Source organism: Pseudovirgaria hyperparasitica (genome assembly GCF_010093815.1).
Source record: "Pseudovirgaria hyperparasitica strain CBS 121739 unplaced genomic scaffold EJ05scaffold_1, whole genome shotgun sequence".
Classification (NCBI taxonomy): Eukaryota; Fungi; Ascomycota; class Dothideomycetes; order Acrospermales; family Acrospermaceae; genus Pseudovirgaria; species Pseudovirgaria hyperparasitica.
Window position 1 is genome coordinate 1,389,492 of NW_022985549.1, and position 24,236 is coordinate 1,413,727.

The 24,236-nt window shown below is 48.3% G+C and overlaps 8 protein-coding genes across 8 annotated transcripts in view; 4 read left to right on the top strand and 4 right to left on the bottom strand.

Moving 5' to 3' along the window:
* Positions 1–254, bottom strand: part of EJ05DRAFT_18492 (uncharacterized protein) — a 1,074-nt gene extending 820 nt beyond the window's left edge. The window contains exon 1 of the mRNA XM_033739625.1: positions 4–254. Within this exon, the coding sequence (XP_033605337.1) occupies positions 4–147 (144 nt within the window). The 5' untranslated portion in view covers positions 148–254. The remainder of the gene's footprint in view (positions 1–3) is intronic.
* Positions 255–798: 544 nt separating this feature from the next.
* On the bottom strand, positions 799–2,015 carry EJ05DRAFT_481763 (uncharacterized protein; the record flags this gene model as incomplete). The annotated part of the gene is made up of 2 exons (XM_033745109.1): positions 799–1,948; positions 2,005–2,015. The coding sequence occupies 2 exons, from the start codon at positions 2,013–2,015 to the stop codon at positions 799–801; spliced, it is 1,161 nt and encodes a 386-aa protein (XP_033605338.1).
* A 3,290-nt stretch (positions 2,016–5,305) lies between these two features.
* Positions 5,306–6,645, top strand: EJ05DRAFT_18998 (uncharacterized protein). The gene has a single exon (XM_033739672.1). It carries the CDS (start codon positions 5,614–5,616, stop codon positions 6,373–6,375), a length of 762 nt encoding a protein of 253 aa, XP_033605339.1. The 5' UTR covers positions 5,306–5,613; the 3' UTR covers positions 6,376–6,645.
* Positions 6,646–11,900: 5,255 nt separating this feature from the next.
* Positions 11,901–13,015, top strand: EJ05DRAFT_495740 (HisJ family histidinol phosphate phosphatase; the record flags this gene model as incomplete). The annotated part of the gene is made up of 2 exons (XM_033746284.1): positions 11,901–12,059; positions 12,122–13,015. The coding sequence occupies 2 exons, from the start codon at positions 11,901–11,903 to the stop codon at positions 13,013–13,015; spliced, it is 1,053 nt and encodes a 350-aa protein (XP_033605340.1).
* Positions 13,016–15,175: 2,160 nt separating this feature from the next.
* Positions 15,176–16,102, top strand: EJ05DRAFT_481766 (FKBP-type peptidyl-prolyl isomeras-like protein; the record flags this gene model as incomplete). The annotated part of the gene is made up of 6 exons (XM_033745110.1): positions 15,176–15,309; positions 15,388–15,452; positions 15,526–15,604; positions 15,696–15,716; positions 15,890–15,931; positions 16,054–16,102. 6 exons carry the CDS (start codon positions 15,176–15,178, stop codon positions 16,100–16,102), a joined length of 390 nt encoding a protein of 129 aa, XP_033605341.1.
* A 2,360-nt stretch (positions 16,103–18,462) lies between these two features.
* EJ05DRAFT_481767 (uncharacterized protein) lies at positions 18,463–19,327 on the top strand (the record flags this gene model as incomplete). The annotated part of the gene is made up of 4 exons (XM_033745111.1): positions 18,463–18,656; positions 18,770–18,819; positions 18,902–18,946; positions 19,236–19,327. 4 exons carry the CDS (start codon positions 18,463–18,465, stop codon positions 19,325–19,327), a joined length of 381 nt encoding a protein of 126 aa, XP_033605342.1.
* A 956-nt stretch (positions 19,328–20,283) lies between these two features.
* Positions 20,284–21,343, bottom strand: EJ05DRAFT_491130 (short chain dehydrogenase/reductase; the record flags this gene model as incomplete). Its single annotated transcript, XM_033745956.1, has 2 exons — positions 20,284–20,948; positions 21,001–21,343. The coding sequence occupies 2 exons, from the start codon at positions 21,341–21,343 to the stop codon at positions 20,284–20,286; spliced, it is 1,008 nt and encodes a 335-aa protein (XP_033605343.1).
* A 515-nt stretch (positions 21,344–21,858) lies between these two features.
* On the bottom strand, positions 21,859–23,887 carry EJ05DRAFT_432919 (uncharacterized protein; the record flags this gene model as incomplete). Its single annotated transcript, XM_033741579.1, has 3 exons — positions 21,859–22,045; positions 22,101–23,464; positions 23,516–23,887. 3 exons carry the CDS (start codon positions 23,885–23,887, stop codon positions 21,859–21,861), a joined length of 1,923 nt encoding a protein of 640 aa, XP_033605344.1.
* Between the last annotated feature and the right edge of the window lie 349 nt (positions 23,888–24,236).

The following is a 24,236-nucleotide window of genomic DNA, read 5'->3' on the forward strand; positions in this document are numbered from 1 at the left end:
GACTCTGATCACTGGATGTGCTAGTGGACCCTGCAACAGAGAGCTGTTCTGTATGTTGTTGTGTTGCTTGACTCTGATGACTGGACGTGCTAGAGGTTTCGCTATACAGAATCCATTGATTGCCATCACTGTAGTAGCGTCCATCATCAGACCACCAAGTACCGTCCTTAGCTTGAAAGGGCATGTTGGAAATCTCTATGCGCACACATTAGTCGTCTCCTGGTCGGAAGGGAAGGTATAGATGAACCAAACATACATGATCTCAAGGTGGGGCAGGGCTGTATATAGCGTAGAGTTCTCGGACCAAGGTAATCCCGTACCCGTAGTTATGTCATCCGTCTATAACTTTTTCAGTGTAACTCCTATCTTAGTAAACTTAGACCTCTACGAGAAGGACGCCGAGGCGCTACGCCTTTTATAAAAGAGAGTCAAAGGCTATTTAGATATTTCTCCCTCTTAATATATACTCTATATATATGTAATCTCTAGATTTCTATATTCTTACATCTCTCTACTAAAGCTCTAATATATAATAAAGATTTAGTATTAGATTATAGCTATAAATACTTTCTATCGTTCTAACTAATGATTTTATAAAACTAATTGATATATAGAGCTATAAGAAGAGAATCAGAGAAGTCGTTCTAGTCTTCTAAGTCTTCTAAGCTAATAGAAGCTCTATACTACAGATCTAGCTTTATACTATGTATACGTTCTCTTTACGACGAACTAAGGCTATTTAGTCGCCTTTCAACTATGATACACGAATGAAGATTGCTGGCGTTGCGTACGCAGGTCTTAACAGGCCCGCTCATAAATCGCAAAAACCTGATTAGAATCCGCTACAAACAGCCCTTGCTGTTGCGCGTCCGCTCGACTCAGAATACAATTTTGCCAGTTTGGATTGGGGAGCTGATTGAAGGGCGCGTACTGGTATGACAAGCAAGTGCTGACGGCGAGACAGATTGCCTTGCACTCGTCAAGACTTGAGACGTACGAGCGCGACTGGGGCAGCTTGTCAGCGATATCGTAGCTGAGACCGTGCCAGGAGCATGTTGCGGGCGGTATGACAGGCGTGGGAGTCGGCGTAGGAGTCTCGGATGTTGGTTCGGGCGTTGGAGTAGGAGTGGGAGTCTCTGATGTAGGTTGGGGCGTGGGCGTAGGACTTGGACTCTCGGATATAGGCTCAGGCGTGGGAGTAGGGGTTGGAGTCTCGGATATAGGCTCAGGCGTGGGAGTAGGGGTTGGAGTCTCGGATATAGGCTCAGGCGTGGGAGTAGGGGTTGGAGTCTCGGATGTGGGAGTAGCAGAAGTGGGGGCGTTGGGAACAATTGAACAGTCCTTGTCGAAGGCCTGCCATATCTCGACGCGGCGTATCCTTTTCGGCGATGACTCGTGGAGTTGCCGAGCAGGTACATCGTATAGTTTACACGTACTCTGCATAATAGCATAGCTTGTGCAGACTAGTCTGGATGCGTTGTCTAAGCAGATTCTATGACACTCCTCCTGGGTCATGGGTCCGGAGGTTAGGGTCTCGAACCAGTATTCACTTCGCGTGATCTCGGTGTATATACCACAAGTAAGTGATGGCGAGCTGGTTGTGGTGGACTCCGCTGAGGTCGTCACACTAATGAAGGTCGTAGTTTCTAAAGGTGTAGGCGTGGGACTTTCTGATATCGTAGATGAGCTTGGAGTGTCTGATGTCGATGGGTTCAGAGTGAAAGTGCTCGATTCTTCCACGCTCGAGGAGGAAAAGAGAAACGTGGAAGTTGCCATGCTAGAGAAACTAGACATGAGTGGGGTCGTAGAAGGGGCTGCACCGGAAGAGGTGCTTAAGAAGGCTGTTGAAGATGCGGGTATCGCTGACGAGGAGATGCTGGGTGGTACACAGCATTTCCTGTTGCTAAAGTAGCGGCTGCCTTGTGGTGAACGTTGCACGGTCAAAGACCTAAAAGGACAATCAGAATGTGGCCTATCAATAGCAATACCAACTAGTTATCTTACACGAGCTTCATGTAAAGACGACATTGGCCTTGCCCAATGGAAAATGATTTGCAGGCTGATGCTGATTTGCATCGTGCACTGCAACCAGCTTTGGTTTGATTCTGCTTCCGTGGCCGTGATGTAGGGAAGGTAAGATTCAATTCCTTGCACGTTGCAAGAAGTTGCTGTAGTAAGGGCAAAGCACGAAAAGAGTCCGAATACAGCAATGAGAGCCTTCATGTTGAAGAGAATGACGTGACCGAATTGATTATAGAAAGACGGCGGCAAGGAAAAGAGAGATGGACTTCGGCACCCCTTTTGTAGAAAAACAGTAATTGGCATTAAACCATAACATGCCCGTTCCTAAATGCCTATATACGCGACTGAGTAATGGCGTACAGCCATTAACGCCACAATAAACATAAGTGCCGCTCGAGAGTCGAGACGGGTGCTAGACGGTTCGATCGCATACAGCTGTGTGAAGACGATAGGAATATGATATTCTAGTCCTTATTGATTGCAATCCATTGACTGTACAGCGCTCTGAAACTGTTATTATGTGCAAGGCACGGGAAACGCGCGAAAGCAAAGAGCGACGTTTGGCCTAAAGGGATTTGCGCCAAACATCGAGATGGGATGCTAGACCGGTTCTGGTTGTATACTAAGCCGGCTGCAGCCTGAGGTGCTCAGATGCATCGAGACCTTCGCGCCAAGGATACCGAATGACTTGGGTTCCTCTTCATGTTAATCGGCGGGCGCCCCGAACAGCCAGCTTCACTAGCTAAATGGTAGCTATTTGTTCGCAATGGGGAACCACACGAGTCTAAGAAAGCATGTTTCTAAGAGGTAATTATTACAGAGAATGCTCGAGGGTTTAGGGGGTATCAAGTCTGGAAATACAACGGCGAGCTAGTTATAGAGTAGAAGGTAGAGTCCAGTAGAGGGGCTAGGAGATTATATGTGCGGCTAAGGGATGCCAAGAAGGACCGGTATCTGGAATTCCTGGCGTGATATACAAAAGCGCATTGGACTGAACTCCCGCGATAAATAAAAGATATGGCTGAGTGTAAACACGGCGACTCTATACGCACCTTAATTATATAGAGCGTAAAAAGATATGCTACCTTTACTCAATAGATATTCTAATAGTTACAAGTCTAGTTATATACCCTAGTCACCTGAGTCTACTCCCCACCCTATTTCTGTGGCTCGTCTAGAGGCTTTCTGTACCGGCCACCTTCGACGCGCCGATTACTCTTTAGATGCTGGACGAGCTGTCCCCTATAAAGCACTAGGAGATCTATAGCCGTGAACACAGGAGCTGACACTTTAGCAACTGACATTCTATGTATTGCGCGGGTGTCCGTAACGTATGTAATAGGGAAGAAGCTCGTTATAGAGCCGCGACCTTTAGTTCTGGCGTTAAATACGTTAGAGACCAGTAGGCCGACGCCAATGGATTACGATTGAAGATATCGACAGCCACGTTGTACCTAACGTTGGCAGGCGCTTCTAGATTGGAAAATAAACTATAAACCTCCAGGGCTACTTATATTAGTCTACTATATAATGTTTTTATACAGTTCGCCGCTCTAGTGAGGCCAAAGTCTGTTCACTTGACGTAGAAGCCGCTGAGTCGGTAGAGCAGTAGGATATTCTAGAAGTTGACGATTTCCGATCGGAGGGTTTTGTCCGTGGAGGTAACTCAGGGCCGAAAGTGATTGATTGGGGCCTGAATACTTTCGAACGTAGACATATTCGTGCAGCTGTCCAATGTCAACTGGGACCGACCGAGGGGACAATGGATTGTACTGCACAGTCGAACGCGACGATGCAGCCTGAGGCCGCGAGCGCGAAGAGGCTGCCACGACGAACAAGAGAAAGCTGACGCGGCACTCGCTGGCTCTTACAGCTGTCACATCCAACAGATGGATCCTCGCGTCCCAGCTGCCTAGGATTGGCGGTTAGAATGATCAAGCACGGTTCTATGTTCTTCTTATTGGATAGAAAAACTCAACGAGGTCATGCAGATGGCAGATGCAAATGTTCTGGCGGCGGCGAAACAGATGCGACCACGACAGACACTGACGGCCAGGATCCAATTGTCGGGAACGAGAATCAGGCTTCCATCATCTGAGGCCTTTGCCACCCTGCATCTTCCTCTCAACATTACTTCTACACGTAACGACTAATTAGTGCAGGGCAACTTGGGTACTAAGCTTGAATACAAGGCTGTAGTTATCGATTGGTGATCGATAGCGACCCCAGCGATCGTCGTCCTCATGATTCTCGACTAGAAGCTGCACCATTATCGTTGCGCGCCGCATATGTGCGACCAACCAGCATGCTGGAAAGGCGAAGGAAATGCAACGTAATAGCTCGTACGCATTACTTACAACATGGTGTCTGATTCCTCATCAACATGACCCGCCTGTAGCATGTCGAAGCGATCGCTTTTGCCGACGGCGCAAGAACGAAACAAGTCTATGGCGGACTACTCGCGACGTACCGGATTGTAACTACAGCTGCAACAGCAGCAGGGAAGAGTCTTCTCCTTCGGTCTGAAGAGAAAATTCGTGGGCAGTCCAGTTGTGTTCCCGAGTGTGACTGTGTATCTCTGTACCACCACCGAAGAGCCCAGAGACCAGGACATACAAGTAACTTATCGGTAGACCCGCGTGCAGGCCACGATGCAACTGCCGTGTCTCTGGGGCCCGATTTCGAGGGACCCTTTCAACTGTGCGTGGGGAAGACATGCGAAGTACAACAATGCGGTGTTGTGATTGATCAGTCTTCACGGATAGTAACTTGTCCGAATTGCATGCACGCCTTCTCACAGACTGAGTTGCCCAGTTGGTTGTGGCAAGTGTTTGCGCAAGGAAAAATTGTTCATGCTCGTCATTTGGAGGCATTCCACTTTTTAAAGCGGCAGAAGCTTCCACGGCGAAGACTCTGGATAGAAATCAAGGATGAGGATTGAGATGAGGGCGAAAAGAGCGACAAGGAATCCAAAGAGTGGATTTTAGCTCAGTGGCGGCGATGGGTCGGATGAGTTTTCATGACAATGACGGAGGGTATGCAGACCACCAAGACACCAAGACCTGCCAGCGCTGCCAGCGACTTCTCAATGGTGCCAGGTACAGCATCGAGCTCATTTGCTGATGGCATTATTCAGTCCAGGTACGCGCCAGACCATAACCATTTCGGCGTGATGGCCGATCTGGCGCTTTTACAACGCCTGGACCCGCCACGGGCTGCAGCATAGTTCCATACCCGATGCACACCACGCACAGTCTCCCCCTTTTCATTGGCCAACTTTGCATGCTTTGTGCCTGAATGACCCACAACGGCCTGCACAGGAGACTTTTCCTACTAATCCATCTATAAATCCTCCATCCCCCGTCCATTCTCGCCTGATCGGCACAATACGCTTTCAACTATCCAAGCTGGGTCTTGTCCACGCTCTCTTTGCTATACAGCAACCACTCTCTATCCGAGATTCACACTCCCTTTCGCTCTAGCAGCACAGACGTCCAGCTCACAGCCAACTACACTCCTTATTACTACCATATACCCCTTTCAACCAAACATTGACCCTACTTGGCCATATACCCTAGTCGATTCGACACAATGCAGCTCATCACCATCGCCTCCGCTGCCATGGCGGCCCTACCTATCGTCAACGCTGCTACCGCTTCCATTTACAACAAATGCGACTTTGATTTCAACATCTGGTCCGTTTCTGCCGACGGCTCTTCCGATGCCATCACCATCAAGGCAGGTGACAAGTACACGGAGCCGTACAGGAAGCCCTCTCAGGGCGGTGTCTCGCTCAAGATGATGAACAACACCGGCTCAGCTGGTCCTGTTGGCCCAGTTTCTCAATTTGAATACACTCTGGAGGGCTTTATCTGGTATGACATGTCCAATGTCGACTGCTCCGGCCATGCTTGCCCCTTCGCACAGCACGGCTGGTACTTGGACAGCACTGATCACAATTGCCCTACTCGCAACTGTCTCGAGAATGTTGAAAAATGCATTGGAGCGTACACTTACTGGAACAACGACATCAACACCCTCTCCTGCGACTCCAACAACGACATCCAAATCTACATGTGCATTACCAGCAAGCCCGACAGCAACGATAACTACACACCAGCTCCCTCTTCCTCATCTCCAGAGGCACCAGCTTCTGAGCCCACTCAAGTTCAGGTTCAACAAGCCCAGGTAGAGGCTCCAGCTGCTCCCGTTGTTACCCCCTCGCCCGTAGAAGCGCCTCCACATGTAGTTACCGAGATCGTCTACGTGACCCAAGTCAGCTACGAGATGGTTGCGCCAAACAAACGACACGTTCACCACGCACGCCACCCACACGCACGGCCATTAATGTAAAGGGGAGGACTATACAGTCCATCATGACGCGTCGACTAAACTTTCTTCCTTCGCGGTCGGCGCGGGGCCACGAAAAACGAGCATCAATTTCTTCGAATCTTCTTGTCATACCCCCTTTACTTCATTTGTGTAATATTTTTGGCGTCTTCGCCTGTGTACCTAGGGACATGCAAGCATGAACAGCGCGCGGTGTTAACGGAGGACTCTGATATGATAGAGAAATCACGCAATTCTTCTCAGGAACGCTACTACAGCTTACAGGAGTATGTTTGCGACCTGCACTTCTTGATTCCTCCTTCTATCATGATATATTCGCCCATTGATCTATATTCACGCTTTATGTTCCACGACTATCACGACTCTCACTTCCCACTTTTTGCTATTCGCATCCACACAGAAACGCATTCAGTCGGTTGAGTGTGTTCTCGTCCCAACTGATCGAAGCGTCAGCATTCTGTGCTGGGCCCGACCAGAAAGCTAGTGATCGACGCCCACAGGCCAGTCAGGAAACCGTGCGGCTGTCAAGTCGCCCCCGCGCCATGGAAATCCTTTTCATGAAGCGAACTCTAAAGGAGCCCTCATTTCGCATGTGTGGTGATGGGTCAATACAAGCGGGTGCGGACTGCGATCCCGGCACTCGCCTTGTGGGCTTAGGGGCTGTTTATTGCATCGTGATTGGTCTGGCGGGAAATTTGGTCTCACGGGCACACCGCTGGGGTCGGGATAGTGCATACACGTACAAAAGGACTGCGAAAATTGAAATATGCCTTTTCGAACACACTTCATTTTTATTTACTTAGTCGATATAAGTTCAACGTCTACACCTTTGCAGTTTTTTATCACGGTACGGTGTTGTTAGTGTTTGTGTGCACGATGGGCTGCTGCTACTGCTGCTGTAAAGAATGTGGGAGGAGATCTGAGCGTGCGCTCTGGCCGACAGCAAACGCCACGCGATTGATCAGAGCGTCCACCATGGCCCACAAAACCCCCTCCTCAACAACGTTGTACGAAAGGAGACGCGCAAGCTTGTCTTGCCTCTTGTGCTCTAGCCCAGAGCAAATCAGTACTTGTTCCTGACCCGAGGCGTCTTACACACCCCTACCCCCTGTGCAGTCGTGGTCGTGCGTGGCGAATGTCAGCTGGCGGTCTGGCGGCTGTAGAGTACGGTGAGGGCCCGTGGTGAAACATTAATTAACAATGAGGGTATCGTATCCGACCATCGTCTTTTGCTCTCTTGGCTGTTTGTCTGGAGTCTTACGGAAAAGGCGGAAGGATGATTCAAGGACGTGAGGTGACGAGGCGATGAGGCGATGAGGCGTCGCTGTAGCAAAACCCCCTCGGTTCTGCGATACGCCGTCTCGGCGCTTGGCTGTCTACCCTGATTAGGTAGATGTAAGGTAGTATTGTAGTAACAGACGGGTGCCATGCGAGGCTGACCATTCATTGAATAATACTACAGCTGCCAGGTCCACTTTCACTACATCATCTAGCTCCATCTTCCATCATCGCGACGACCTCAAGTTTTCTCGCCATGTTCGTCTCACAAGCTGCCTCGAGTGAACCACTACACCGGTAGCCCCAATGTCCGCTGGAGATTTGATGGATAGTGAGATGCCCGGCTGCACTTAGCAGTCCCCGTATCGCTGCCCTGCCCGTCGTCGTTCGTAATCTCCTATCGCGGGTATCGTGTCGGAGATGAGCGTTTGCTCAGATGGTAGTCGAGATGTGGTCCTCGTTGACAAGTCATCCTCGTGTGGAACATCGTATGCAACGGAGTGACGTGCGACTTGCTCGTTGCACAACTTTTTTTATATGGTTCTATGGCTATCGAATTACTGCATGGGTTGAGTGAGTGAGACATGGAGGTGCGATACCCCAGTCTGCTGCTGCATTCATCTTCCTCTAATGTGTCTGGTACTGGTAGCCGTCTTGTCGATCTCATATCCACTCTCATCACGTTTGTATACAACTGTGATGTCCTATAATAGTGTCTCTCGGATGGTGTCTTGGTTCTCAGCCATACCTCTTTGGCCGGATCTATGTTTCTTCCTGTCCAATAATTAGTACTTTCCTCCCTCAAAACCCTACCGGAATATTTTCTTTCGCGCCGAATTCCTCGAACCTCCGATTGGAGTGTCCGATTCGTATTCTCGTAGATGTGTCATCGATAGTCTTTGTGCCCGATCTTTTGTGTGTTCAACTCCAATTCCAGCGGCTCTCACGTGACAGTCTCTGTCGTTGCGCTTTCTTTTGTGAATAATGGGACTTGTCACAGGGGTCCATTCCGGTACCATTCATGTTGCGCAAAACACGTGCGTGTCATGTTATGGTCTAGAATCACTATTAGACTTCGGATGACAAGCGGAAAGGCCCAGACTCTTGGTAATTACCACGTGGAGTCAGGGTACTAAACTAGAGAATCTAAGAAGACTTGGAACCGATCATTAATATTACTACCGCTGAATCAAACACGATGAGATGAACGAACAGCATGAAGGGTCGTTAGGTATTTGATCGGTCTGATAGGCCTTGGGCTCCTTCCTAGTCTCCAAACAGTTCTGAATTAACGTAGGGCGGAATGTTACCTACCTGGGCCTCTGGCTTCACAGCTTATCCAAGGCAGTGCATTCCCGAGCATTCCTTTCAAGTTGGACTCTAAGAAGCTACATACTTCCGCATCCGGAAACTGTAAGGAAAAACTCTCTTTCGAGTTGTCAAGCAGGGTTTGTGGCGCCATGAAGAATGTATCCCTTGCCTCCATAGGCATGCGCCGCATCTAGCTCATCGCTGTCTACCTGGGCATTCTCAAACCCCTTACTTCTAGTAGCACAAACCGGCAATAACTTCATCTGACTCTGCCTCTGTGTCATTTCCGGAAACAGCCTATCTTTAAACCCAAAATCGCTAATATAAGTATCTTGTTTAACAAGCACGAAGCTGATTAACGACCTCCTTCTAGCCTTGATGAATCTGTTACCAAACACGGAATAGGTCCATTTGTGAGAAATAATTACTTCCTGACTCGATTAACGCTAGTCAAATGTTCATTTTTCGAAGATTACGACGAAGGATTGAAGAGAGCTTAGTAAGGGATAAGTTCTCTTATAGCCACAGGGCCATCCTTTAGTAGCACATCTGATAGTTTCTTCGTTGATACATGTGTATTCTATAGGATATATGAGTCATGATCCTCACAATTCATGATCCTCACAATCAAAGATTCTTTAGTTATTTAAGTTTATTTACTTTTATGATGATTATTCTTGTTACGGGTAATAATTTACTAGTTATGTTTGCACTGTCTTCGTTTTCGCCGCTCACACATGACTACTATGAGCCTGTTCTGTGACTGAATCAATTGTTTATAGCTCGGCCGTCAATTCTGATGAGTCTCTCAGAGCGGGCTAGACATCATGTCACACATTCATTTCGCGTGCTAAGGTGCGTGAATGTACCAGAGATGTGTGATGATACGACAAGGCTGTCCTGAAGGCTTCTCCTTCGCGATGCAGTATCTGAAGCAGCCGCTGATTTACATGATTATCCAATCCGTTATAGTCCAGGTATCTGAATCCAATAGAAGCTACAAAATTGACTGTAATCATTTCGTCGAATCTTTCCTACATACCTTAGAAATAAACTCTCTGTACAGGATTCGAGACGTCTTACATCGATCTCCAGAACCTAAAGTAATTCACGAATGTATTTCTCTAAAACTCAAGTAACATAATGTTTTAGGTCGTATTATGCCTTGTTCTTCTAGGTCTGTACATAGCTCCTGTGCGAATTACTTGGGGGCGACACTTAATTAAAGACACGTCTATGACGGGACCCAACATGGTGAACATATCATTAATCCTGTACTTGTCTGGAGAACCTGTCTGCTGTGAGGAGTGGTGCCTAGCAGAAGAGACACGAGAGACACATCATGAAACATATTGCCACTTGAGCTGTCATTCATCGTCACTCGCTCATAACATGCTTTCACTTGCGGCTTAGTCGTTCCAGTGCAAGACGTGGATATACTAGGCTTGCGTTGCCATGATTCCCGCTTGCAAAGTCTCCAAGGAGAGCGCACCCGGATGACCTTCGCAAATCCCTCGAACAAAGTGATGGCAATAATCAAGTCTCAGTAATCACGTCTCAACAAGTCTACACGCGGGAACTACGGCTGAGTGAATTCGGTATGGTCTTCTCTGGAAAGTTAATTATGCTGCAGCTGCTAAGTCCCGGCAACTTGAAAACAGCAATGTTGGGGTTTAGGTGTCGTAAATGGTTGATATGCTTGTCACGAAACAAATAGTCGACAACGTGTACTCTTAAGACCGCCTTCACGTTCGGATACTGCATGCTCAGGCTCCAGTAAATTTACCAAGAGCACAGAGAGTGCTATAGGATTGATCTACTATGCTTTGCCTGCACATTACGTGATTCGCACCCTCATTGATTTCCTAGTCCAGCCTAAATATTGTTAGTAGCGTAGATTTATGAAAGCAGTAGGGGGAATTCGAGCAACGACCTGGGCTTTGGAATGGGAATGTCCAAGAGAACAGGAAATGATGAAAAGATTACAGCGGTTAACAGATGCAAGGTACTCAGCATCCTCCATTCACAGTCAAGCTGGCAACGATCCCAAAGAGCACATGGAGCATCCCGTTTGTACGCTTAACGAATACTTCAGAACCGAGTAAGCTAGGTGAGTGATGACAGCGTGTTTCCATGAACAGCATTCGATTACGCCTTGACACTTCTCTGCCGATGAGAGCAAACCATGTGACACGGTCATGAGATGAAGCCGAGATCAGTAGTTGCGCCTGATCCTGCAGTGACAGCTCCCGATCGTATTGCTTGAGGAATATCATGCAGACCATCTCTGCGGACATCAAGTTCGGTGTGTGTCTGAGTTGATAATTGATATGATATGATGGTCTGCAAAGTTGAGCTAAGGGAAATTCAAAGGCATACATTCAGTGACTACAACTCTGTCAGGCTACGGGTGGATGATCACAGGATGATACGCATCAGAATAAGCTATTAGTAGTATGTCGGGTGGAGTCGGGAGCTTTCAATTGATCTGGTTGCTTGAGAATGGCCGGGTGATGCTTCGGCCGAACGTTAGCATTCATTCACTTGACACGCGTAGATGAAAGTCGCAACAGCCAGCTCCTCACCACCACCAGAGACAGCCATATAGACCCAACGAGACATTCCGAATAGAAAGCGTGTCGATGACAAGGAGAATGAGACGGAGACGGGGGCAATATTGGAGATGACGATTTACCGACTCACCGGCAACATGGCGATCACGGCGCCGCCAGCCCGAGGCTCAGCCGTGTCGTGTCGTGTGGAGGCGAAAGAAATCGCGCATGCCACCGACCCGCAAATGCCCATCTCCAACTACACTATCGTCAATCTGGGGTAATTAATCAAGTAATAAGCTGGGGCCGCTCCTATCGATCATCCTATTGTCTTCCATCAAACAACTCTGATGCTCCTATGTGGTCTTCGGTGCTGTCATCGACAATATGCCCTTCTCCCATCACAGCCACTCGGGTCAGTTCTGCCCAGGCCATGCCAAGAATACATTGGAGGAGATGGTCCAAACCGCCATTAGCAGCGGCATGCGCGTGTTCGCCTTGACAGAGCACATGCCACGTGATGAAGTGGATTTCTACCCCGAGGAAGTATGTCGGGACTGTCGTTGAGCGCGCAATCACCAGCTTCTGATAACTGATGCTGCACGCAGGTGGGAAATCAAACCGCCGAGTCCTTGTGGGATCTCATCGATGATTTCTATCAAGAGGCGACACGCCTCAGGATGTGGTATGGTCATCAAATGAAAATCCTGATTGGCTTCGAATCAGAATGGATTCGCAAATCGTCGTTGCGTCTGGTTAGGATGCTGCAGGCGAAGCACGATTTCGACTTCTTCGTTGGCTCAGTACATCACGTGCACACAGTCCCGATCGACTTCGACAAGCCCACATACGATCGAGCCAGGATGGCCGCGGGAGGGTCCGATGAGAAGCTATTTGGGGACTATTTTGACTCTCAATACGATATGTTGAAGGCGCTTGAGCCACAATTAGTTGGTCATTTCGATCTCATCAGACTCTTCAGTGATGAGCCCGATGGTGGTCTGAAACGATTTCCCGGAGTTTGGCAGAAGGTCATTCGCAATTTAAGACACGTCGTTCGCTATGGCGGTATCCTCGAGCTGAACTCTGCCGCGTTAAGAAAGGGCTTGAAAGAACCGTACCCCTGTCTGGAGGTGTGCCAGGTATGTTATGTCAAACGCCAGCCTCGTCCCAATTGTGCAGTCTTGACCATTGCTGAACAGACGTTTCAAATGATGGGAGGAAAATTCGCTATGTCGGACGACAGTCATGCAGTGGATCAAGTTGCTACCCACTACATTCCATTAATGAGGTTCATTGCAAAGGCAGAAATCTCCGCTATATGCCATCTGAACCAAGTAGAACCCCCAGATGATTACGACGAATATGGTGATGATAGCGAAGGCAGTATAGATCGACCACGTAGATGGCCCAAAGCATCAGTATCCTGTGTGTGTGTGGAGGAGCTATTCGAAGAAGCAGTGGATGATTCACCTTCAGAAGATGAAGAGTATCAACAATGAAACAGAAACGATTAGCCTTCAGCAAAATGAAGTTTAACAGCGGTGAAACAGGATCCTTCCCAAGCAAAGGGTACTCCCGTGCAAACCGCGGGCGGCCTGTTCAGGGCGCAGCCTTGAAGGGGCTGTAGATGTTCTGTGTGAGACCCTGTTCCTTCTTGGCGTTGGGGCTGACGAGTCCTGGTCAGTTTCTGACAGATCTCAAGGTTACATGACAGAGGCCAGAGGGTAAAGTAATGTTTGCTGGTCAGAGCAGAAACACTCGGTGCCATCGGAGCCTTTTCCATTCTGGAGAGGTTGACATATTTTGGCAATATACAAACAACTATCAGGGCGCTTTAGACGTCCGCGGGCTTGTTCATCCTAGGTCTGGCAGCGCACATTCAAGTAATGACTTCACGCGCAAGCATCGCTAAGAACTGGTTTAGCGACAAGTGTGACGTGGCGACCTTGCAATCCTCTACCCTGTACATTTAGTTCGACTTCGGCAGACGGTGTACAGATTCAACCGGTGTGCCGAATGAATCTGTTGCGAAAAAAGAAATTAGACTGCCTGGAATCGTATCAAAGTACCAAGCCAAACGACGTGAGTGTCCTTGTCCTATACTTAGTTTAAAACCTCGAGGTATACATAGGATTAACGTGAGCGGTATCGGTGTTATTGGGTATGGGTTACAGCTAAGGTGCTAAGCCACGCGGAGCAGGTTCCGACGAGAAGCCTCACCAGGTATTGGTCATTGACGATGCAAACTTTCCTCTCAGTTCTGAATGCCGGGTGACTTTCCCGTACCATGAGCTGTCTCACTCCATTTTATTTTTCTCACTTAAGCCTGGAAGCAAGTGTGCCAAAACAAATGCCAATACAGCACTGTGGTTGGCTGGTTGAGAGTATGGGCGGAACCGGCCAGTCAGCGGGGTCTACCTTGATCACTTGCAGGTGAAAAATCGCATCATTGTGGTATGAAGGCCTTCAAAGCACATGCACTGCATGATCATGACGTTCTGTGTCTTCATTTAACTCAAGACCTGCATCATGCACGAGGGATGACAAAATCATGTCTTTCGAAGGCTGGCTTACGACGTGTATACACTAGGCACAGTTTTGTTTACGACATAGGAAGTACTGTTCTTCACTTTATTAGTATGAGTCTAGACTCGGCATCACGGCTAAATGTAATCGAGGACAAGCTTTGCCAAGAAGTCTAACATTCTGTATCTGTATCTCTCCTCATTCTTCAAATCACGAAAGGACGCGATCAATTGTGCGCTGTAGAATTATCATTCTGCGGTAGCGCTAGCGAAAGACGATCATGCAGTACGTTTGTCGAGGCAACGTTATATCTATGGAGGTTTCAGGACTACCGCAGCTATTTACTGAATCACTATTTAGATCCTTTGACGTTTTAGATCCGGTGGATCGTTCAACATCGAGGGTTTGTTTGTGTGGAGTTCTGGCTTCTGATACTAAGAGACTCTGTCTCATGTCAACAGCATGACGACTTGTTACTCGAGGTATTTTTCTCTCTTGGCTCATGCAGGCCATCCTGGCTTTGGTCCAGACAGTATGGCTGTCCTTGGTAGCTGGCCTGTACACATCCATGTAGCATGTCCATGTTTAACCCGGTTGCCGTATTCGTTACCATGTAGCACTTTTTCACCTAAAGTCACGACTCAGACCCACCTCGAAGCCGCATAAAGATGCAGTGCTAGTACCATTCTTCTGTCATGGTATAGCCTCCTAATTCTTTCCTCCTGTGGAACCTTGGATTTGGTCTTGGATGTGTCTCCGCCCTCCCCGTAAGCTTGCGGAGAGGAACGGAGATGTTCACTTCTGCAGACCCTATGATATCTACTGGGTACAGCCTGAAGTTTCTACCCAATCTGCATTTTATTGAAGGCGGGTACAGCTCCATCCAAGCAGACCCCTTGTTCCCAAATACTATTCTCCATTATCCATCAGAATTAATGGTACCTTGTCTATCAATGTTTCGATGATGGTCTCCACTTTCCAGTCTCACATCGAAGTCATAAAGGCACCCCTTCTTCGTCGATATTCAGATCAAAATAATACACCTTACTTTGTCCTGTCCTTACAAAAGTCTTTCCTTTTCTCCTTCCTCAACGTTTCAGGAAGTCAAATATTGAAGATTGCTCTGCATCGAGATGGGGGTTCAGAAACAGGTGATCAAGTCAGGCAATAACATGGACTGGCCTCGACAGGGAGACATTGTCACAATGGAATACACCGGATACCTCTACGATCCTTCCCAAGCTGCAAACGGTTATAGAGGGGTACAGTACGTATATCCCACCCGTGAACCCGTAGTTTCTGAGGCTTCCATATTGTTGTCAGACTACTAAAGTTCCACTTCTAGATTTGATACATCAGTTGGCCGAGGAGATCTCACGACGAAGATAGGGGTTGGTCAGATCATAAGAGGTCAGCCCATCCTTTCTATGGTTCAATTGGGATCGTCATCGCCCACCTCTTCAGTCTGACAGATGTATGACAGGTTGGGATGAAGGGATTCTAGGATCTTCGACGGCGTATGGCATGTCTTTGGGTGAGAAGGCTACCCTAATGATTACGAGGTATGAGGAGCAGCACATTCTTGAATTGTTATCATGTCTCATGCTTGTTAATTTCTTTTGTCACACGAAAGTTTGCTGATAATCATCGCAGCGATTACGGATACGGTTCACGGTAAGTTCACTCCTGATGCCCCGCAATGTGTCGGACATATCGATCAGTGGGTAGCGAAGATATCCAGTTCTATGCCAGCAACACATTAGAAGACGCATCTCGGTCAATGCGAGGCTCAATTTCTACCTTATCGCATGTCGACCATGACATCTAGCTAATGCATCACCTCGTAGAGGATTCTTAAGAGCCATCCCTCCCGACAGTTCCTTAATCTTGTAAGTTGAACCAGTACCTACTCACTTCCGGCACTTTCTCCGCAACTTCCCAATCTGACCGTTGTTGTCCGTACTCGACTTGTCCTAATCTCCGTATGCATCGCTGACTTGTTACACTCCAGCGACGTCACGTTGAAAGCCATCAACGGCAAGCGAGCCTATTGGATCTAAGTGCCATGATTTGGCGGTAAGATGGCGTTGCTGCATGTGCGGGCCACAGCAAGCCCATCGAATCACTTTAGACTCAGTTTTCCACAGCGAAAGATGTCATCAAAACAATAGAATTCGATACATTCCTTTATGACTTAGATCTATTTCACGAAGCAATCGAGCTTGACCGAGATTTCAATCCATTTCACCGCCTCTCTGTACGATTTCTGCCCAGAACATTTCGCTGCACGACATATGCGTTACACATCTGTATAGATAGCCGAGATATAACATGGGGACGCGGTTGTAGGCCCCCAAGTATACAGGCCATGGCGTACAAAGTTGGTTGGATGCCTCCGTCAATGTATCAGTATGAACTTTGCGGTTACTCCAAGAAAACAAAATGCAATTACTTTTAGTATACATTCATCCTTCCCATATTTAATTACGTCTCCGGCTTTTCGCTGACGCGCCTCTCACAGACACAATGCTACACATATCCAACATATTCTACCCGGCAAACCGGTTCCGAGCAGTATTAACCCTGACTAGCAGCAACTTATGGGCTAATCGTATACACGCACGACACACCCAGATGCGTTGCTAGTGGCGATGAGCATACTCATCCCAACTCCTGGATCATGGTAGTCGTGTTGGGTGCGCTTCTCGATGTGACCCCATGAGCACAACAGATCGGCTCGGATTGCGACGATCACATTGTTCGTAGACTGTCCATGAAGCTCTAATGTTTGTACCAGAACCACCTGATTCTCATAATATCGATTTTTCAAGACTGCACAGCAATTACCGCTAAGTAATCGGCGACTGAGGTTTCATGCACAGTATAGGGGACCTTGGTATGGAGTGCCATAATGTAAACCCTGTTCTTAACAACGGCACTACATGAACGCCCGGCAGAATGGCCCCGATAGGGCTGTCCCTTTGTAATGCGAGGGTAATAGGTGGAGGATTTAATGGGATAAACCAAAGTAGGGTTCGGAACAGAATACGTGCAAGAGAAGCAAAGCAGCTTTACGGCTCCTCCATCGAGATTTCGACAATGGATCTCGACCTCGTCACGGGTTACGAACCATTACATGGGTGGTCGTTCGCCGATCTGAAGAGATGAGCCGCTGTTGTGACCGATAGAGCATGAATTACACTCCACTAATATACCTGGGATGCCCGAATAGCTACCGCAAGTCTACGGTCGTGTCCGCGGGGATACAAGGGCTGGAAGCCATTGCCGGGCCAATCTGATCACGACCTGACTCGCGCACGGTAGAGTGTTTTGGCTATGTATGTCCTTGCGTCGAGACGGGTCTGCGATTCAAGGATTGGAATTGTGAAGGTTACATTGAAGCATATCCTTGCTGCTATATTTATGATCCATGAAGCGAAGAACTTGGATCTTTTAACGTTGTCTACTGTAGCGTTGTCTACTGTAGTCGCCATTGTACCCATATTGAAATTATCCCAAACCACAATGACCCCCAGGACACCGATTTTACTCCAAGTATGCAACCAATTACATTGCAGAGACATGTTTAGACAGGATCAGACGAAGTAAGGCAAGACGCTAGGAAGCAGGATGTGAGGACTCAGGGCGTGATCCTGGGTCGGCAACCTGAACGGTGAATTCTGAGAGCTTTTGCGACGTGCAAAGAAAAAAAGGAATTCCTCGAACCTACTACCCGGTGCGGGTATTCGTGCTATAACATTCAAGGCAATATTCATTAGCGTAGCAAGATCTTAGCCATCTCGTTAGCGCTCATCTATATATAGTCATTCTATTAGAGTGAGATCTAGGCCTAGATAGGTAGCAGGAGATATCCTGACTAGATACAATCTATACGTTATTCCGGTGAATTCTTTTTATAAGCAGATAAGACCTTCCCATACCACTCACGCCACTCCAACGAGTATTGCCCTGAATATCATGGTAACAAGAGTCCTAGGCATACTTGGGGCAATTAAGCACTTGAAGGAGTCACACTATACGCTACTACCCTTGCCGAAGCATCGCAGGCGCCAAAATACGCGGAAAACCTTATACTGAGTAGCAGTTTGCTGCAAGACCCTGGCGCACTGCGCGGGAATGTAGGATGATGGGACCGAGGCATGGAGATCCGGGATCCTCTGTCGATGTCTGATCGATAGTATAGTCTACACTCCTGACGTGTTGTGTGATGCAACATTGATGATGGATCCACTGATTGGTACAGCCGAGCGACGGGCCCGTTCCCGGTGTCTTGGATAGGTGAGCCAGAACAAGAAGGCGAAGCGAAAGGCCTTACGACCCGCAATAATGCCCCCAAAAACAGGGAGTAGGTTGCGGGAAGTCTCGTGGGAAACTGAGCAGTAGGGTGCACCGTTCGACCATGGATTTGGAAATCGAAGATCACGTCAATGAGGCCGCTGCATGGAATATGGTTGTTTACAGCCTGGCTTTCATTGACATCAGGCCAGTACCCACGCTCGGATGGTCCACGAAGTACGACTGTTTCCGTGATAAGGCTGGTGTTGTGATTCTATGGTTCAAACTTGGATTCGGTGCCATTTCGATCCATTCATGGTCTGCGACTTGCCATAGTTACAGCACAACAATAGTTAAAAAAACAAGTCTATCCATAGGGCCACGCTAGTTTGATTGACAGTTCTTAGCTTCATGGCCTGATCGATCCATAGGATTCTAACCGTCGGGCCGGTCGCCACACCCGGTGCCGGAGAACTGGATCGTAAGTTCACGCTCAAACAAACAATACTCACTAGCTCGACTGATTGAGCAGATAATCTAATCTATTGCTAAACGCTCCTAAGACCAGGGATCCATGCCCTGGTGCAAAGATGTAGCTGTCATAGGTAGTAAGCAGTGTGATATAATATCGAAAGCGACATGCTTTTGTCTCGCGAAACGCGGCTCACAGGACCGAGTCACAGATCGATACTCAAGTCGTCAATGCAAGCGTTTTGAGGGATTTGTATCGGCTTATACGTGACTGTGGCAAGGCTGAGGAGTATTGCCAGAGCACATAGTTCAGTTCATGACACATCGTGTTGACATGGCCATCTTCTTGGTTAAGCTTCCATTTACATGGCAGTCAACGTATCAACGTGGTGTCTTTGATAATCCCATGGGACAAAAATCACGTAGCCCGTGCATGGATGCAAGTCGTTCACTATGGACCGATGTTGAAAGCATTAACGCGGGTTAAGGGTGACCCCTGGACGCTGGCGAGCGATTAGTCGACGGCGTTGTAGTCACTCTAGATGCGTTAGCTAGCTCGTCTGAATCCTGGTTCCTGGCAATGTATGGCGGGGACTCCCAACAAGTGTACAATGGAGCTAATGATGCGTATGGCAAGATGTCACACCTTTAGCTGCATGTAGGCGCATCATGCCAAGACTTCCGATGTCGAGTTCGTGGCTACTATATGCCTTAATTTTCGCAGTCCTAAGTACTGAAGAGGCAATGAAAAGGGGGAGGAATATAGAAGGAAAGAGGAACATTGAGAGGTATGTATGAATGTATATACTACGTGAAAAACTTCAAGTGTGCAGCCCTTGCTGCGTGCTGTGTTCTCTTCACGCGCGTGGGTGAGATACATGTGCGTTTTATTGTATCTGTACTATAGACAAGCAAGACACGGTGCTTCCGGGTAACGTTGCTTATAACGCTCAGCTTTGTTGATCGCACCAATCCGACTTCGAGCTGGGTCGGCGCCAAAGTTGAAATCTCATGCGGTTTGTACTGTCAGATCACAGAATACAAGTGTGTTCGTATGATTCATTGGGTAGCCTGATAACAGTGGTAATGCCTATCATGACAAGCATGGACTCCCTTAGGAATGCGACAAGCGATTGTAGCCAGCCCTTCCATAGAGAATGTCGGAGTCTAGGAGTGTTATTGTGTCTGCAGATGATGCCAGATGGCGTGAAAACTCTCATGTGGATGTAAGTGTAAAAAATGCTAGGTGAGAACTTTGAAATGCCGGTCACGGCCGGGACCTGACCACAATGACTATGATCACTGTCTCGTGGTATTTATGAGGTGGTCAGCCGCCGTGTAGATGCTAAATGCATAAGATTTTACACTGAGGTCGGTAGGGAGAGTAGTACCATTAGGAAGCGTCCATCTGGGGTGACTTAGTAGGGCAAAGGGAACAATCGTAGCCATAAGAACACTCTATATGCCAAACATATCATGCCGGTTCTTGCCAGGATTTGCCCAGAGCTTCGGATACTTGGTGGTCGGTCCAGTACCAAAGGTTCTTTGCCAAGTCTTTATTTTGCGCAGTGGTGCTTGTTTCATACTCGGTTGCCACTGGTACGAAGTACTTCCCTCGTAATTGCTGTTTCTCGACTTCAGGACTTGCAGCCAGGAAAATCGCTGTGGCGGCTCCATCTTCTGGAGATTGACCGACGAATTCAACACCGCTCTTGATGACCTTCCCAGCAATACTACCCAGCATGTTCTTCCACGTGTCCATTGCTTCGGTGGGAATGTTGCCTGGAAAGTAGCTGTTGACGAAGACGTTGGATGAGCCTTTCTTTTCAAGCAGCTTTGCTAGTTCACGCGTGAATAGGATATTGGCAAGCTTCGATCGCCCATATCTCCAAACATTGTCAAAGACAGCTGGAGATTTGACAGGTTGGTCAGATCGCAAAAGTGCTAGGTCGAGTTCCTGGCAAGCTAAATGCAGTGATGACGAGGTGATCACGATCCGCGCAGAGCCATACTCTGCTCCGGTCGATTCAATCAGTGGAAGTAGGAGAAGCGTAAGTACGTAATGGCCGACGTGGTTCGTCGCGAAAACAGACTCGATACCTTGTGGGCTAAGGGAACACCCCGAAGAAGGAGGTACGCCTACATAGAATAATTAGGTACAAATACAACAGCGTTGAAGCCGAGAACATACCAGCATTGTTGAACAGGATGTCTAAACGATTTAGTCTCGATCGTAAAATCTCCACACTCCTTTTCACGGCATGAATGTCGCTGAGATCACATTGCACAAACTCAGTGCGGTTCTCCACATCAGCAGCTTTTAACCCTTTTTGGTTCACCCATTCCGAACGTGCAGCAGTAAAACGCTCTTCCGATCTAGCGAGGACATAGACTTTAGCGATGCCGTGGAGGAGTAGTTGGGCAGTGATCTCTCGACCGATACCAGCCTGGCCACCCGTGACGACGGCCGTTTTACCGGTAAGATCTGGAGTGTCTTGGAGCTTGAACTTGCGGTGACTAATGAGGCCTGACATCGTTAACAGAGATATTGGATTGTAAGCGGGGAGATTGGCAAGTGGATTGTACATGTTGCATACTTTGGAGACGTAGTCCTTGGAGACTTAGTGTTGCTGAGGTGTTATTTTCTTCCTTAACCTCCCCACATCCGGATTGGTCAATGCATGACGTAGCGTATGTAGGCCTCAGGCATTAATATCACTCTTGGTCAGTTCTGGGTCTGAGAGAGAGAGAAATGGGTTAAAACTCAACAGACAGCTCGTAGCATTCAGAGGCTGAAGCTGATATACCTAGTCAGCTGACTGCATTTCACGGTCCTACTATAACTGTATCATGAGACTGTTCAATTAGCCCGTTGCTGCGAGATTCGAAGAGCATTGACAGGACGAAAGGCAGGAAAGACTATATAGTCTAATGAATAGATTGCACGATATATACAAATGCTGTGCCCCACTCAAATTTATAATTTGTACTTCACTCACGTCCCAACGCCATGCTATGCTTTCATCACCAAACCATTCAACATGCAAAATTAACAGCCTGACGGGAGAGTGTAGTCTTCAACACGGTTGGTGCCAGTACCGCGCGATGCATTGACACCGAGACCACGCTTGGCGAATGCCTTCCAAAGGTCGCATTTATTGGAGCCACCGGTAAGGTTGGCGTCAGCGTCGATGATGGCATCACGAGCCTGGACAAAATTTGGATTGCAAGGTTGGCTGAAAGCAATGTTAGTCATGGGTGGGTTCACAATGGAAAGGTAAAGATACTTACAGTGCCATACCGTCAAGGACGAGCTTCATGCTCAGATATCGGCCGTCGGTGGGCACGCCGTTGGAGTAGACTGGTGTCTGGCTAGCGGTGTTACCATGCTTATCGATCAAGTTCCACATGACCTCGTAAAGGATTGTTGCCCAGGTGGTCCCGATGGCGTGGACTTCATTCTGGCTGTTCAAGGACTTGTAGGTGAGAGGATTGGTAGAGAGAGAGGTTGAGTAGAGGTATTGACGGATACCATTTGCCTTGCCACTGACCCAAGCACCGAGCGGCATGTTGGTGCTGCGGCTGTCGGACGTCTTGGTGTCGATTGCAAGAGCGTAAAAGTCACTCCAGCCCTCGCCCATACCGCCAGCTTCGGTGGCGCTGAGGCAATTTGAGTTTGCTGGGCCGCCAGTTAACCTGTTAGATAGACCATGTGTGTACTCGTGAAGGACGACACCGGCCTCGAAGGAGCAGTCCCGGTTTGGAGTTGTGCTGGTCCACATGTACATGCGCATGCGACCATTTTGGCCATCGGGAGGGGTGGCAAAGTTAGCATTGTTGGTTCCCGATCCGTCCTGGGCGTTGAGAATGACAAAGTCATTACCGCTTCCACCTTGATTGTTGTTATTGCTCTCAAAGTTACCCGCCTTCTCAGTGAACCCGAGTTGGTAAAGCAAATCGTGGTAACGATTAGCCGTGTAGAACAGCTGCGTGACTGAGGCGTTTTGGTACACCTTGTTGTCTGTCTCCTGAAGAGAGTATGGGAAGTCAAAGGTCAAGGAGCTGCTGCCGTCCGGGCGTGGATCATTCAAGTAGGAGGTATCACCCTCATAGTTCACCTGAGCAATGGCATTGTTGCCACGAGTAGTGGTGTAGGAGGTAGAACCAGTACTGTGCCACCCAAATTCAGAGGCGGTACCATCAGCAGGATCTTTGACAAGTGTACGTGACCCCTTGGTAGGGTCATTGACAGTCCATGGGTATACGTTGTAAGTGGCATCAGCAACGTAGTCCGCGACACCGTGCACCCGTTCGGTGTTCTGAGCATCGACGTAGGAGAGTAGCCAATTATCATAGATATCCGTCTCCACTCTCCATGTCAGCTTTAGGGAACCATCCTCACCCTGGAAGTAGACGAGCTTGGAGATGGGATCTGATACAGCACCAGAGCTGCCTTTGATAGTGTAGGTCTCCTTTTCTTGTTGAGCTTCAGCGGTAGCAGATGAAGCATCGACGGACAACTGTAGAACATTGTTTGCGCCAGTCAACGCGGACACAGCATCCACGAAATCACGCTTCTGAAGTGGACTCTCAGCAGGGATGTCACCTTGGAAAAAGGAGTGTCCAAACGATAGAATGGATCCATCCTTAGCGATCTGCAGGTTGTTAGCTTACGAAAGAAAAGGAAGTGATCGGGCCTGACTTACGTTGATGTTGAAGTCAGCATTGTCGATGTCTAGATCATGAGCAGTCTGCCTGACGTGGATGTGTGTGATGCCACTGTCACCAGTGTAGTAGTCAGGGACTACACGGAAGGAGGCGTCAGGAAATGTCTTCTTGACAAGTTCCGTCGCAGTCTCTACCGCGTCTGCTCGTTTCTGTATGCTCCCATTGATGTTTTCCTCCCGAACCTTCTCGTTCTGGGTGTACTGGGCCTTAGCTGGGAGCCTGAACTTGTTCAAGTCAACGGTACGCCTCTGGATGTTAGCAGCGGCAGGGCGCTCGACGTCAGTCCGGAAGGGGTGAGCGACGACACCAGTCAAGAACAAAGACACTGCAAGGAGGACTGGCTTCACCATATTGATGCTTGGTTCCTGGTGTAGGTATTTTGAAATGAGGCTGGAGGCTGAAAATTAATTCGACGGCCATCTTGCACTATTTAAATGAATGTTGGCTCCTCTGGGAGGCGATATGCTGCGAAGTCGTTGACAACGCAGCTGCCTGTTCCAGGTAGGACAATGATCAGATCTGAGCATCTTATGTGTGTACCCAATCTAGATAACGCATTCATAATTGGGGGGCTTGCGGCTGGAAAGTAGGGGATAAAGGTGACATCCGTAGGAAAACGCCCTGCTGGTGTCGAGATGCCAAGGAGGGAGATCGATACGCTCCACTATGGATTACTTCCAGGCTTCCTATCTGGTCGAA